At 38.9% G+C, this 15,128-nt stretch overlaps 1 protein-coding gene across 2 annotated transcripts in view; it reads left to right on the forward strand.

Annotated features, from left to right (window-relative positions):
• The window catches only part of RELN (reelin), a 284,032-nt gene that overhangs the window by 134,375 nt on the left and 134,529 nt on the right, over nucleotides 1-15,128 (forward strand). For both annotated transcript variants that reach the window (XM_027679385.1, XM_027679386.1), the window contains exon 8: nucleotides 3,354-3,405. In XM_027679385.1, the coding sequence (XP_027535186.1) occupies nucleotides 3,354-3,405 (52 nt within the window). The remainder of the gene's footprint in view (nucleotides 1-3,353; nucleotides 3,406-15,128) is intronic.

Consider the following 15,128-nt stretch of genomic DNA (forward strand, 5'->3'; position numbering starts at 1 on the left):
ATCCAAGTTATTTAAAGTATCCCTGAAATGCTGAAAAGTCAAGGAAATAGAACTGTGTTGTCAAAGGCATCATTCTCTTTTTATTTCCAACAATGAAATGGAGACAGGGTTCATTTTTCTTCTATTATTTTATTAGTCATGTCCCATTTTTTCATGTCGCTATTGACAAATGTTAATTTGGTTGTAAAACATCACTTGTGAACAATGAATCCTACAGATTTAAACGCAGCCTGGAGCAAGCACCTGCCAGTCTCAGGAAAGTGTATGTAACAGATTGAGTCATGATGAACGGGACAGAATTCATTTTGTTAGGGGCTAGTTTGGTCATAAAATTTCTATAAGAAACAACATGGTGCAATTTGCATTAACTTGGGGTCATCTGTGTGTGTGCAGAAAATGAATTGCAATACATATAACCAATGCCCACACGCTGACGCTGAGCAGATAGCTGCAATGATGTACATAAAGTGGGAGCTTTGGAAAGAACTGAAAAATTAAAAGGCCAGATCAAAGCCTGTGTAATTCGAAATAATTTTTGTGTTTTCAACAGTCTTCTGAATGGAGGGAGAGGCTGATTAGAGCTATTTGAAGAGCAAACATGGACGAGGGCCATAAAACAGAAGTGGTTTTGGCCAGGCATCTTCTCTTAATTTCAGACACTGACAATCCTTTTCACAGGGTTAATTTTACATCCTTAACTGAGACCAGAATTCCAAAAATGAAATGTACATATTGCTGCTGTGGTGAATGATAGTTATAAACACATATAAAATTAATTTAGAGATTTTACAGATAAAGGAGAATTTCTCTCACAGCCAGCTCCAGCCAGGAAATCCTGTCAGGGATGCTAAATTGACTCTCTGTTACTTTGCATCCTGTTTGAATATACTACACTTCTCTAACTGCCCTGAGAAGAGATGCATTGCTATATGTCCTCTGCAAAAATTAAGTCACACCACTGGGATATTTTTCCCATTTTTTTAATTCATTTTTAGTTGTAGTGTTGAGCATAGGTAACACTACTTGAAAAACAATCTATTTATGACATTTAGCAAACCCAGGGGCCCAGCTCTGAGAGATTTGACCTGTCATTCATTAACTGTCTTCTCCCTGCTGATATTCAATTTAGACTATCCTTAGTAATTGGGAATTGACTTCAAAATCCAGTGTTGGACTGTATTTGTCGTATTGCCATGGGGTAAATAGCACTACCATGGCATCAGGAACTTGGAAAAAATTTGTTATGATACCAAAGTGGTGTGATTAAATAATCAGCTGAAAAAAATCATCATGCTTATAAGCAGCTAGCAGCCTATTAATGAAAGTATTTATAAATATTATGGCAGTGTTGCAGAAAAATCAAATCCTTCTGAAGGAATGTGCTAATGGCTTGACATTATGGATGAGCACAAGACAGAGTTCAGGCCAGAAGTCTTATCTAGTTTTATTTTTGAGTATGGACATACATTTAAATCCCTATTGTCTTAGAACCAACCTGTTTCTGATTTGTAGTTGTTTCGGGAATTTCACAACATATGTCTTCCTATCAGAAATTTTAAAAACTGTTTTATTTCTCTATGAATTTCATTAATCCTATTCTGTCTCTTCTCAAAATGGCTCTTGAAATCTCTGTTATTGTGAATGGCTCCTAATACATGTATTAGTGCTTTAAAATACTTAGTCCAGAAGAGTTGTATTTGCAAAATATATTATATCAACAGCTCTGACAGCTGCTGGTTTGCTTCCTTGACCTCCTTCTCTTCTCCTGACTTCCAACAGCTGCCTGTTACTGCAGGCAGAGGGGTTTTTGTTACCAACTGTCTCTGTTGGTGAGGATTTACTACTGGCAAAATCCTGGAAAGATGTATTTCATCAGAGCTGTTGCAAGCAAAGGAAAATATCTGCTAAAGGCTACCAGTTTCTCTGCAGTGTCTGAACTTTGTAGTCCTTTTCAGAACTTTGAAAAAAGTTTTTAGTAAGTCTAATGCTTTTTTTCAAAGCGTTGCAGAAATGATTTACAACATAGTCTCTTCTAAGTCTACCTGAACACCTCTTCTGTGATAACTGATATATTTAATTTCTTGGTGATATGAGCCACTGAACCTTGATAAAGGTTTTGTTTGCAAATTATAACTTTCACAACATAATTAATTGAATGTAAACTAACATAATAGGTTCTCATAACTCAAATCAGAAAGCATTTTATTATTTGGCATGATAAGTGTGATACCTAATACTGAATCGATCCTGACAGAATGACTTAAATGGGAATGTGACTGCATTTTTAAAGGGGTTGTGTAAATGCAGATTCCCTATTCTTGTTTAAAAACTAAAATTGCCTGTTAGGACATTTAATCTTGTTATCATCTAATCTTCAGTGCATTTCAGTGAAGATCCCATTCCTTAATATTTATAAGATCCTTTCTGTATGTAATATGTATGTAGAAAAGAAACAAAACGCCAAAAACTCATGCCAACTCATGCAGGTCTCCATCCATTATTTTCAAAGGCATCATTTAATGAATAACTCAGCTAGGCTCACACACCACCACCATGGCATGCCTTGCTTTTTATGTAGCAGTATCATAAAGTCCAACTTTCAAAATAAGTTGAAGATAACTAGGTAGCCTTCACAACACACTAGTGCATTTTATTTTATAGCATTTTCAGGAAAACAGTTCTAATTTGAACTATTGAAATATGGAGGCATTGAAAGAAGGAAGGAAGAGAGGCCTCAGAGGAGGGTGGTGTGCTGAGTACAGAGGCAGCTGCTTGGTGTTTTCTGTCGGTTTCTAGGTCTTGTTTGGATGTGAGCAGTGTGTAGATGCTACTACAATATTTCATTGTACATATTACGTAGTATCACTAAGGTTTTGTTTGCTTTGGTGTTGAAGGTTGAAATTCTGTTATTTCCTCTTAATATTTCATTATTTTAGGTTTACTTAATGTTATTTTTATTATTTACTAATGGTTATTTTTGGTTCTTGTTCTGTGCTGGGAGAAGTGAAAACCGTTCTGTATATGCAAATTTACACTAAGCTGACCATAAACCACAGAGTTTATTTTTTCAGTCTTCTAAGCAGTGGTCAAGAACCAGTGTTGCACATAAATGTACTTTTTTCTTGTAGACATCAGTACAATGGAAAAAAAATCCAGCTTTGACATATGATGAGATCAATAATGAAAATGACATAAAAATTTCCATGATCACTCAACCTGAAAAGGCTGGCAATTAACAATTCTATGCACTGGAGATGTAGATGCCTAGAGATTTTCCATGCTTTCAAAGAAAAACAAGAGATGAATATATTGTTTTGCTGATCTAACAAAACTGTTTGCTTCTCTTCCCATAGACCACCACTGGCCTTAACACAACTACTGCATCCGTCCTTCAATTTTCCCTTGGTAAGTTTAGATTACTCTTTCTCCTGATAAAGTGCAAAAAGTAATTTCTGCAAAGGAAAAAGGGCCTGCATTTCAGGTTTACCTTTCTGGTTGATGTTCCATTTGACATGAGGGATTTAAAAAATCTTTTAAAAACTGCAGTTTATTTATTCATCTTCTGATTTGGAGCTCCTAATCTAAATTTTGGAAACCAGAAACTTCAGTGGATACTCTGATGGTGAGAGACACAGTCATGTTTGAGTTTTGGTTTTTTCTCTTATTTTATAACCTGACATTTAACAATATAATCTCTCTCTCTCTTTCTCTGAAGTGTGATTATTGTTTCTAAAAAAGGAAGGTTTTTAACACTTAACCCTCCCGATATATTCCAAGTTACACCTAGGTAGTGCTGTTTGTAACACATTTGTACAAAGAGAATAGGTGGGGCAGACTGAAACTAAATGCTATTAAGTTCATATTATCAATGGCGTGGTTGTATGCTGTATTAGTTAGAACACTGTGAGTTATTGAACATTTCGCTGTGCAGTTGTGGCTATAAATTCTGGTAGAAGTTGTGGTTTGGGCTGAGGGCAAATTCAGAACACAATATGTTAACTCATATCTCAGTGTTCAAAATGTGAAGGAAAAATGTTCTTATGATATAAATGGTTCAATAAAAAAGCAAGAAGGAAATGTAACCTACTTCCTCAGTGGACTCCTGGATATGTGTTTCCAAATCATATTCCTATTTTTAAAAAAAGTAATTCTAAGGAGGTATCTCAGCAGACATGTGATTAGGCTCTGGAAATCTCAGTTGGAAATAAGAGCTATCAGGTAGCTTGGCAAGCAGCTTGGTTTTTTTAATAGATTGGAAATCAAAATCATGGAAGACTCAGAAATACATCATTTAAATTTGGTTTTTACCTGAAGGCTTTCCTTTGGGTATTTGAAGTCATCATTATCTATAAATGACTGCAATGTTAATAGAAATAAGGATTGGTATAGATCCTTTTATTTTTGAATTACTGGCTTTAAAAAGCCAGAAAAATTTATCCAATCCTCAACTGAGTTATTGCATAAATATTGGGCACCTCAAATGAAATCCAGCTGGCTGCTGCCCCACAGTTTCATTCAGCTAGTGGAAGGGTAGCAGCTCACTTGATCCTCTGGGACATGTCCCTCGCTGGCAGAAGCCTTGCCACATTTGGCTGTGCCCGAGGAGAGGTGACTTCTACAGTGCTGCAAGTTTGTGATGATGGAGGAATTCCACTTTTCATGAAAATTTACAAAATTCTTCTTTGGATTATCCTTGCAGTGACCCAGAGTGGTTAACAGCAGGGTAAGCTGAATGGGTTGGTAGGTATACGTTTGCTGTCACAGCTCAGTGGCTGGTGACTGATGCAGGCCAACTGCAGAAGGGTGCAGGCTCCCAGAAGCTTCAAAATTAGAGTTAAGATTTCAGTAGGAGCCTTAATTCCTATCAGCTGGTGAAGGTCAAATAAAAAAGATGATAAGAAAAGGCTGAGCAGGAAATAATGTATATGACAGGATTGTCATGGATACGTGCTAAGAATACTTTAAACCATACCAGTAGAAACCAGTAAAATCTTTATGATGGAGCAGGAGAGGGGTGGATGCACATCTGAGCAAATCAAATTTCAGCCCGAAGTTCAAAATGTGTCCTATTTCCCCATGTTCCTGTGTTGAGCTTGAAATACAGTGCAGATTGGTTTTGTAACTGACAAAAATCGGCGTGAGCCAGGAGACTGCTGCTGAGCTCGGCAGTACTTGGCTTTAGAATCCAGTTTCCAGCTTATTCCCAAATGTCCGATTTAATCATAACCCTATTTAGGGATTCATCCAAGGGAATTGCCTTTTTTTAAAGAATGTTTACCACTTTATATCAACCAGCTTAAGCTGTAACCTTTTGGGGGTATCTTTATGTTAAATTTGTCACGTAGTTTTGGCCACATTAAAGTGCATACCTTTTAATTTCTCTCACCACTAATTATGAGATGGAATTTTGTATTTTCAGGTATATAAGCAGATGAGAACTAGGAAATGAAACAAAAAAAAAGGATCCTGGTTTCACCAGAAATGCTAGATCCTTTTAAACTATGTGGTCAGGAAAGGTAACACACTAGTGAATTTTTCATTCGTTGATATTCTGTGTAGTTTCCTTCATGTATCACCTATTTGGTAGCCTTGCCCTTTAAAGGGCAAGGCGGGTGAAAAGGTGCACTTAAGATGAAGGCTTAATTAGGATAAAAAGGTAATTAGTAAGGCCTTTTCAGCATGCAGGACAACATTAATGTGCAGTATCCTTTCTGAATGAGAGGAACTTGTCTGCCATGCAGCATTTACTCAGAGCTGGTGGCTTTGCCTTTTGGTCCAGGGCTGGGGTGATACACTCATGCACTCTCCATCCAAATGTGCAGAAAATTTCAATTGCTTCAAATATCTTAATCATCCTTCACTACATTTCTTCAAGACCAAATACTGACATGTCTAGCAGTTGCCTTAATGTTCAGTGGGATTGTTAATTGAGATATTTAAAGCAATGCCTTTGGGCTCTCTTAGGCCAGAACATCTGATTCAACAGCTTGGGAATTGCAGGATATTGCACAAAAGCCTCTGGACTCAGCTGCCACACAGTTAGTCGGATTCATTGGCTGAAATATTCCCTATTTCTCACTCCAAATCTCAGCCTTTTCCCCTTAGCTACGTTCTTGGACATCTCCAAAGTTGAACGTGACCTGTCATTCGCATAGGCCACTGTGATGGAAGGTGACTCACAGGACTGGGAGATTAGCAGCTGAGCTAAACATGGGAAGAAAGAGACACATGAAATCCATGAGGAGAAGAGGAAAGGCTTTAAGGGAGCAATGCCAAGGTGTGAGGTGTGCAAATTGTTGTGCTCATGCATTGTTCCTCGGATGTCCTCTCCAAGCAGATGCTCCAGTGGCAGTGGTGTTTGTTGTGGGCTGTGCGTGCTCTGCGTGGGCAGTTCAGCATTGGCAGGCACTTCCCATCCTTCCTTCCCCCGCAGTGCCTCTGCACCAAACACCAAGATGAAGCTGAAGGTGCTGTGTTGAGCACAAACAGTCAGCCTGGCCTCCAGGGCAGTTGCTCCTCAGAGCAATAGGTGTCAAAACGTAAAACCTGTTAATGGAAAATATTTTGTTCCATAGCTCTCTTCTTATGTCTTAATATTAGTAGATCATTTCTGGCTGTTAAACCATATTTGAAAATGGGAATAACTTGATAAGGAAACCTCCCACTCTTCAGCCTTTTTATGAAAAAACCTTCAACATTCCCCTGAGAATAGGATGAGTTTGTCAGTATCATGTAGTGGATAAATACATAATGTTTGTAAGGCAGAGTTCTACTTTAAAATTGCTTTCCCTTAAACTTTTATGCCATTACCACAAAGATCCTCTGTCATCACTGGAGAAAATTAGCAATCCTCCCTCCTCCTCTAATTTTCTAAAAAAAATCTAACCTCCCTACTATTTTATATTAAACTCAAATTGGTTTAGGGGGGAGGGCTGTCTTTAATCTGAGAGGGAACACACATTCAGACATTACAAACATTTGACACTTCAGGTCCATTTTTTAAAGATCAAGCCATTAGTCTTGCAAACAAAGAACTTGCCAAAGGTTCAAAAGGTTTTTTGCTTTATTTGGAGAAAAACCTTGGACTTGGACTCTCCCTTCCAAAAAATTATTATAAAGAACTTTTGGAAAAATTGGGTTCCCAAATCTAGCAGATTTTACTTTGAGTCAATCATTACCCTTATTTTCAGTCCTCCTCAAAACTACCTTTCTATGGCAAATATGTAATTTGCCATATTTAAAATTTTCCTTTAATCATAAGCCATCTTTCCCTAATTGATTTTTGCTGATTTATGGTAATTTCATATGTGTAACATTGAATTATATGTTCACTGTGACAAATGAATACTCTTACAGGAATCTCAGTATGATGCAGAATAACTTTTCCTGCAATAAATAAAATGATAAAGACTGTACCTAAAGTTCTGGTGAGCACTGATAATACCACCGAGCTGACAAAGATGCTGCTCTCTGAGAACATTATTTGCTGTTAACATGGAAAACGTGAAGATGCAGGATGCATGAGCAAAGGTGATCTTCAGTGCCTAAAGGATAATAGGCCTTGACACTGGAATTCATTAGGCATCATTGCTGCATGGATCATATGCTTAGTCCCTGCTATTGCTAGAGAAAAGACTTGACATGAAGCAAAATATGGATCTAGCACATAAACCTTCATTAAAAACAGTTTTCAGTGAGGTTTTAGTAGTAGGCTTTAATCTGGGAGAGTGCTTTGTGATTTTGCCAGATGGACTCTGTCTGTCTTCTCAGGAAAATCCCGGTGGGTATTATCCAAAAGATGGGTCATTCATGTTATGATTTGCTCACTGGTCTAGAACCACGAGCATTTGGACCTTACTCATAGATTAAAATTGACAGTTTTCTTCTGCTGCTTCTGGGATACAATAGAATAGAATAGAACTATTTCAGTTGGAAGGGACCTACAGTGATCATCTAGTCCAACTGTCCGACCACTTCAGGGCTGACCAAAAGTTAAAGTGTGTTGTTAGCATCTTTAACATCATCCACTCACTTCTCTGCTGTCTGTTGTTATTGCACCTTCCATTGTTCCAACTTATTTTCTATAAACATCCATCTGATGACCAAGTTTACTGTTCATTACAGTATTGGATAAAACCTACAGGGTTCCATGTGAATAAAATTAATCTATTACAGTCACTAACAATTGATGGCTGCAGGTTATCAATCTCCCTAATACCTTTCTAATGGAACCTTATAGCAAGGATAAATGTGTGTATCTATTGGTTTTAATATGGTTAAAATATTATTGAAGAAGTATTACTATTGGTATTCAACAATTCAGAACTTTTTGGTAATGACAAAACCCCACTAATTCAGGGTACAATGTTACTAGGGTGATCTACGTTTAGCAGTACCCACTTTGTCCCCATTTTCTGTCTTCCCCAAAAGGAAATTAAATGCCAAACTTTCTGCTTTTACATGCATAAATATTTCGTTGACAGTCTCATCGTATAATCACTTAAACCAGTAACAAAAGTAATAATTTCTCCAATATTGTTCAACACCCTTTCCACTCTTGCAACTTTATTTTCTAGTTGAGTAATCACCCCTGCCTTCACTTCAAATTTCTTGAGCTTCTAAAATCCATCAGAGCATCAGCTGTACTTAATTGCAGAGTAATGTGTTACCTGTGGTGACTTTAGATTTATACTGGCATGTTTTTTAAGAGGTGTACGAGCAATACACATACCAAGGACTTCCATGTGGCTTATTTTATTTACAGTCTGTTTTTAATGCTGCTAATTTCACAGTCCTCAGTGACTGTGTCATGGTTTTAGCAAGGTCCAAAATCCAATTCCTATTTCTAGCCCCCCACCCACATCTCAACCCCATGTGAGATGGGTTTTCCAGACAAAAACACGAGACTCAATATGGGGGAAGGAATATATTACAAAGACTATACAGCAAATAAATACTATAATACATTGTATACAATCTTAACTCTATATCTATCTCTACCATGACAATAATATTTACAATGGGCCAAATCTCTTCTCCCTCCAAATAAAAGTCCAGGAGAGAAGAAGAAGAAAAGACCCCTTCCAGTCTCTGAGTAACAGGTCTTTCTCTAGGCAGCAGGCTTTCTTCTTCTCTTTCAGGCAGCAGAAGCAGTTGCTGGCTCTCTGCCAGCACACACAAGGGGGTCTCCCAAGCCTCTCTCGGCCCCCGTCTTCCAACGGGGGTCTTTCCGTGGACTATGTAACCCCAGACAAGGTCGTTCCACCACGGTCATATCACGAAGCACGGGGGTCTTCGTGACAGTCTGGTATCTTCAGGGGAAATCAAGCCCCTGTGCAGAGCTCCCATGCTCTGCCTCAAAGATGGCTGCCAGCTTCTCTGAAGCTGGAGCGGGGGGGGCCAAGGTCACCCCCCACACACACACATTCCTTCGGCCGTCCTGGCTTATCTCTCAGGAGGCCATGAGCTTCCTAGCTCCTCTCAGCAGTGCATACTGCACTTTAGGACTCCTCTCAGTCCACCACCCTCTCCTCTTTCTCGGAGGGGTCTCTAGCGAGTTTGGGGGTTTTGGTTTGAGCCAGTTCTTACCCCCAGAACTCTGTCTGTGCCGTGGTCTCGATTCTCTTCCTGCTGCTGCTTTTCCTTCTCCTCAGACACCTCTGTGTCTGCCTTAGCTGCATACCGGCTTGTGTTCCTCCTTCTGGTCCTTATCAGTTGGCTTTTTGCCACTGCTCTTCGGACGCTGCTGTCTCCGCTGCTGCTCCGTCACTGCTCCCAGCGTCTCCCACTTCTACTTACAGGGGAGAAACTCCCCCAGCTCCTAGCCGCAGGCACTCAGTCCAGTCTGACACTGTTCCGAGTCCCTGCAGCCCCCCAACTGGGGGCTGGGGGGGGCAAAGCCCCCTAAGGGGCCGGAGCCCCTTCTCCTCGTGGCCTCTACAACATGGCCACCACTTCTTCTCACAACAAGAACTACCGCTTCTTTTTCCGGTCTCCAGAGATATGTTTATATTTTGCAGGAGCACTGATTGGTCAAGCCCCAAGGGTCACCACCCCCTGGGGGTTACCACTTTCTTAGTTTCAGGGGGAAAACCTGGTTTAAACCACTACAGACTGTAATGGAGAAAACTATTTAAAATATGCTATTGATTGCTTTTGATTAGCATATGAGTAAGGGTCACTGATTTGGATACAGACCTTTAACATAATGACTTCAAAAGCATTTTCATGTCATGTCCTGCCTCAGCCTAAGACATCAGGTTACTGAATCATTAACCAGCAACCTCTGCTTCTCTTCCTGAACTACCAAGGTCACTAGGATTTATATGAGAGCTGTTTTACTCAGAAAATCCATGGGCTAAGGGTCTCAGTGATGTTATTGAAGACAGAGCATAGATAGTGTTTATCACCTTTAAAAAATAAAATGCAATTTTTTCAGGCTTATTTTTTCCTTGATTTTTTTTGTAGTGGCAATTTGCCATTGTTACCAGTGTGAGTCTTGCAGAATTAAATTATATAACGTATTTGATTATGTAGATAATGAAAATATTTTTTGCTTTGATGTATTTCAATCTACAGATTATTATTATTTAATCATCATCATCATTAGAATTATCAAATGTACTTTGGATTAGTCCTTACCTGCCAAGCTTCTGTGTTTCAGGAAAATAACATTTAGTTCTCTATTAACCTCAGCAAATAGGAGATCACAACAGACAAAAAATAATCTTACAAAAATAAATAGTGCAGCTGATTCACTGACCTCCATGTATTCTGTGGAGGAAATAGCAGTCTCTCTGGGCTGTCCCCTGGAGCAGCATCTGGAGGGCTCTGCAGAGCATCTGTGCAGGATGACAATTTCTTCTCCTTCCCACCAGAAACATCCCGGCTCCTCTTTGGCTCAGCCGTGTGAACAACAATGACTGCATTTGGCCCAGTGTGACAGTCTGAAGACATTTGTCATTTATGTCCTTATCATGTTTTAATTCAGTTCTGGTGGCAGCTGGTATATTGACAGTAGTGCTTTTGTGTTGTCTGTTTATCCTCTGCTTGGATTCAGACCACTCAATAGAAGACGTCCAAACATGTTGTGCTAAATAGGCCTTAGCTTTGGCTGAAAGGAACCATTGCTGATGATTTCCTCTTAATTTTCCTTTTGTTTAGTCAGTTTTACAATTAGCCAAAGCTATCAGATGACTGACAAGTGCTGTAATAGCCATTTTGTGAGATAGCACTGGGCTTACCCTCGGCAGAATGACATGAGCAATCTCCTTCAGAATTGCTATGAAAATTCCCTCCCATGTCTCTAGAGAAATACCAAAGTGAAAAATAACCTCCTTCTGAATTCAGCATGGAGGAGTATTTGATCTTTTAAATCCCCCAGTATCTTGTTAGCTGAACACAAAAAAAAATCTCATTGAAGAAACTATGGTGATAAATATCTTGGGTACGTTGAGCCACCTCCTTTGCTTTAGTCACCTGCACAGATGATTTCCTTCAGTCACCCAAATTTCTTCTGCTCCAGTGCCTTCCAGGAAGCACCAGGTTTTCTGTGCCGGCTTGGCACATCCATACAGTCGTGTTGATTGTGGTACCAGCAGGGAGGAGGCAGTTCTGGTGGCCACAAGTCAGATAGACAATCTTGCATTAGGCAAACATAAAGCACTTTTGGACTAGCATGGGGTTCTAAAGGATTTCATTGCCAGGAAACTGGCTAATAAAATTTTGTTAGAACCCTATCTGAACTGAGCTTAAAAAATGCATAAAACTGTTTTTTACAATAGGTTTCTTGCTCCCTGAAGCAACAACTCAGCCTCGGGCATATTGATCACCATAACTGGTCTACTCTGGCCTCTAATCAAGAGGCCTGGAGACAGACCATTTATAACGCTGCTGATGCTTTTGAGAAAGCACGCAGGATCACTCTTGAGGAGAAAAGACAACGCAGAAAGAATCGAGCCTTGCAGAATATACCATCTAAGGAGTCTTTCTGCTGTATCTTTTGCAACCGGACTTGCCTTTCTCGTATTGGCCTTTTTAGCCACCAACGCGCTTGCAAGAAACGTGGGTAGAGCCCTTCCTAAATCTTCGTTCGCGAAGCCTAGCCATGATGATGATGACAATAGGTTTCTTAAAGCACTGCTGTCCAAACCTTCATTGTTAGTACGTTTAGATCCGGTTCCCTTCTAAGCAACAAGAACACAGCACTGAGTATATTTGAACCCCCAGTTGTTTTGTCCTAATTTCTTTCCTATACATTTGTGAAAAGCTTGAGAATTTGATATAATCCAATGCCAAAATTGCTGTCATTCACCATTCTGCATTTCTTCTGCTTGCTTCATTTCCCATTTCCCCCCCCTCGATAAAATCATATTACATTTTTTTGATTGGGTACCCAAATTGCTATTTGCTATTGCCTGACATGAAACCTACTAGTTTCCTTTTCCTGGTGGAAAAGTCCTTTGAGTTTATGCATATGTTATAAATTGCATCTAATGTGAAAGAATAACACAGGTGAGTAACATCATCTAGTACTCTTCACATAGCATGTGGAAATGTTGGGTGTTGTTTATTGATGTTGCTGAGTTATAAAACAGGAGCCGCCTAGATAATACCTAGATTGAAACCAGGGTTTAAAGTTGATGCTGCATTTGAAAGACATTTTAATGGCCTTGGGGCAAAATGATTTGTGTTGCTTTGGCGAGCCCAAGGTTACAATGAAATATTGTCTTTATTACTTCTGTACCAGGGCTTCTCAGCCACTGTTGGGAATTAAAATGTGAGCATTATAGATTTACTACATGAAGAAAAGCAGAAAAGATAAAGAGAGCCTCAGGATTCAGATCCAGGGCAGGTGGCTGTGCCACCACCTCACACTCAAACATGAGCAATTATGGAATTGGTCTCTGCAAATAATAAATGCTGGATTAAAGATGGACTTTCATCTTAATCCTGCTCATATCATTGTATGAGGATAACACTTCTGTATGATTAAAAATGTCCATTTTGAATTAACTCAAACAACAAAGCATCTGTAGTACCCAGGGAGGAAGTAGAGAAGCCCCCAGCTCAGCAAAATGCTCTGGCTCTTTTTCCATTGGGCAAGGGAAGGGGTTTCCATGAAAGCAAAAGCCTATAAAAATAGAAAAGTCCATCAGGAATTCCAAAAAACCAGCTTTTACCAAACTAATTTTTACCTACCCCCATATAAATTTAAAGACAGGCAATCAGTTTTATAGAGTTTCAGAAAAGAGAGACACATCAACTCAGAACTAGGCTTGAGAAAAAATATTTCCCAGATTTTCTTGGTGCCAGGGAATTTCACTAAAGCAGGCAAGGAAAGGACTTTCAAATCTGTAATGTGAGTTTTCTACTGCCTCCCTAGAATGGACTGGCTATAGGGACTTGAATAAAGCTTCCTAAATTTTAACTATCTGAACCCTTCCTAAGGTATTTTTAATACCCTTACCAGCACCTTGTGGTGCTCACTTTCTTGATTATAGACCTTTGCAGCTGACCCAGGCTGCTAAACGCAGCTACACAAAATGTCTCTTTTTACTTACTGATACATATTTTTGTACTACTGAACTACTTTAAGGTGGTATCATTTACATTTTGCCCAGCTTCATTGAAAGGTCACCCTCTGCCTTAGAGGATCTCCACACATTAACTATTTAATGGCAACAATGTTGAAGCATACAATATGTGTATACCAGTAGGAAATGCTTACTGAATGCAGGGGTTACTACTTGGTCAGACATTCAAGAACAACTATAAGGGTATTTTTGGAGCACTAATAATACCGTTGTTTCGGTAGCTGTAATCCCTGTGTGTCCATTTCATCCAGGTCTTAACAAGTTTGCTCACTTCACTTTCAGAAAGGTGCTCTTTCCAATATTAGTGCACTTAAGAACATGTTTAAATTTAGCAGCATCATGTAATTATTTATTTGGTAACAGACATATTACTCGAGCACATACCTGCTGGCTATATCTCAGAAAGAGACATTATAAATAGCTGAGCATCTTTACAACAGAATAAATTGGAAACAGGCATAAGGGAAACACAGCTTTCTGCCTGGTTTATTTTTCTCTCCTTAATGTTCTCAGCACAAAAAGCAATATGATCTGATCTTGTTCATTAGAAGAGAACAAATTTGTGTGAGCACAGGAAGCACATCATATCTCTGAATATAAATAGACTAAGAGGAAGTTGAGCCAGATAAGTATTTCCTCAGACTTCTCATCTATAGGAAATTAGCTGCATTAATTCGTAAAGAGTACATTTGCTGTTATTGGGAATCCTGGCAGGAGGTGGGTGGGAAGAGACCCATGGGTGGTCACCTGGTCCAGTGCTCCCCCCATGCTCCAACCAGGATCACCGTCTGGGAAAGGACAGCTTGCTCAGGGCCCCATCCTCCTGAGGTTTAGCCTCAGATTAATTTTAGAACTTCATTTATGAAGTCCTTATGATTAATTTTTATCAAATGTATTTACTAATTATTCTTTCCATATTTTATCGTTTTATAGTGGAGGCTTTTAACATCCTTGTCAACCCTTTATTTTTCTTTAGATGTGAATAACTACCCAGCATTTCCAAAATAGAACAACAGCCTAAATATGCCAGTGAAACGAAGTTAGCTGCTCCCAGAATCCTGTGGAAAATAAATGGTTGAGATTTTGCATTACAAAATTCATAGTTTTCATTAACTCTAGAATAGCTCTGATTTTTATGGAAGGCAAACACCACTGGCATTTTTGTTTCCTAGTGTCAGGTATTTATTTCAAATTGTTTATCAGAACACATACACAGATGCAGACGGTCAAAATCCTTTTCTCACAAGGGAGAGAAAAGCAGCCAGCAATAAAAGTATTTCTTCTGGTGGAAAGGTAGGCTATGATTATGAAATAGAATACAGTTCTTACACTTTTTAATTTGCATATTTTTTTACTCAGAATATTTCTTTTTGCTCTGAACTCATTCTATAAACAAGGTCAAGCTTTTCAAAATAGTCTAAAGATCTAAAATGTCATAATTAAAAATCATATTTGTAATTAATTTCAAAGTTGTTGCTTCAAAGAAAAATTAAAATGCTCTTGTGACCTTCTCTTGAGAAAGTTTTCAGAGAC

This window comes from Neopelma chrysocephalum, unplaced genomic scaffold, assembly GCF_003984885.1.
Source record: "Neopelma chrysocephalum unplaced genomic scaffold, ASM398488v2 Primary Assembly neopelma1_45, whole genome shotgun sequence".
In the NCBI taxonomy this organism is placed as follows: Eukaryota; Metazoa; Chordata; class Aves; order Passeriformes; family Pipridae; genus Neopelma; species Neopelma chrysocephalum.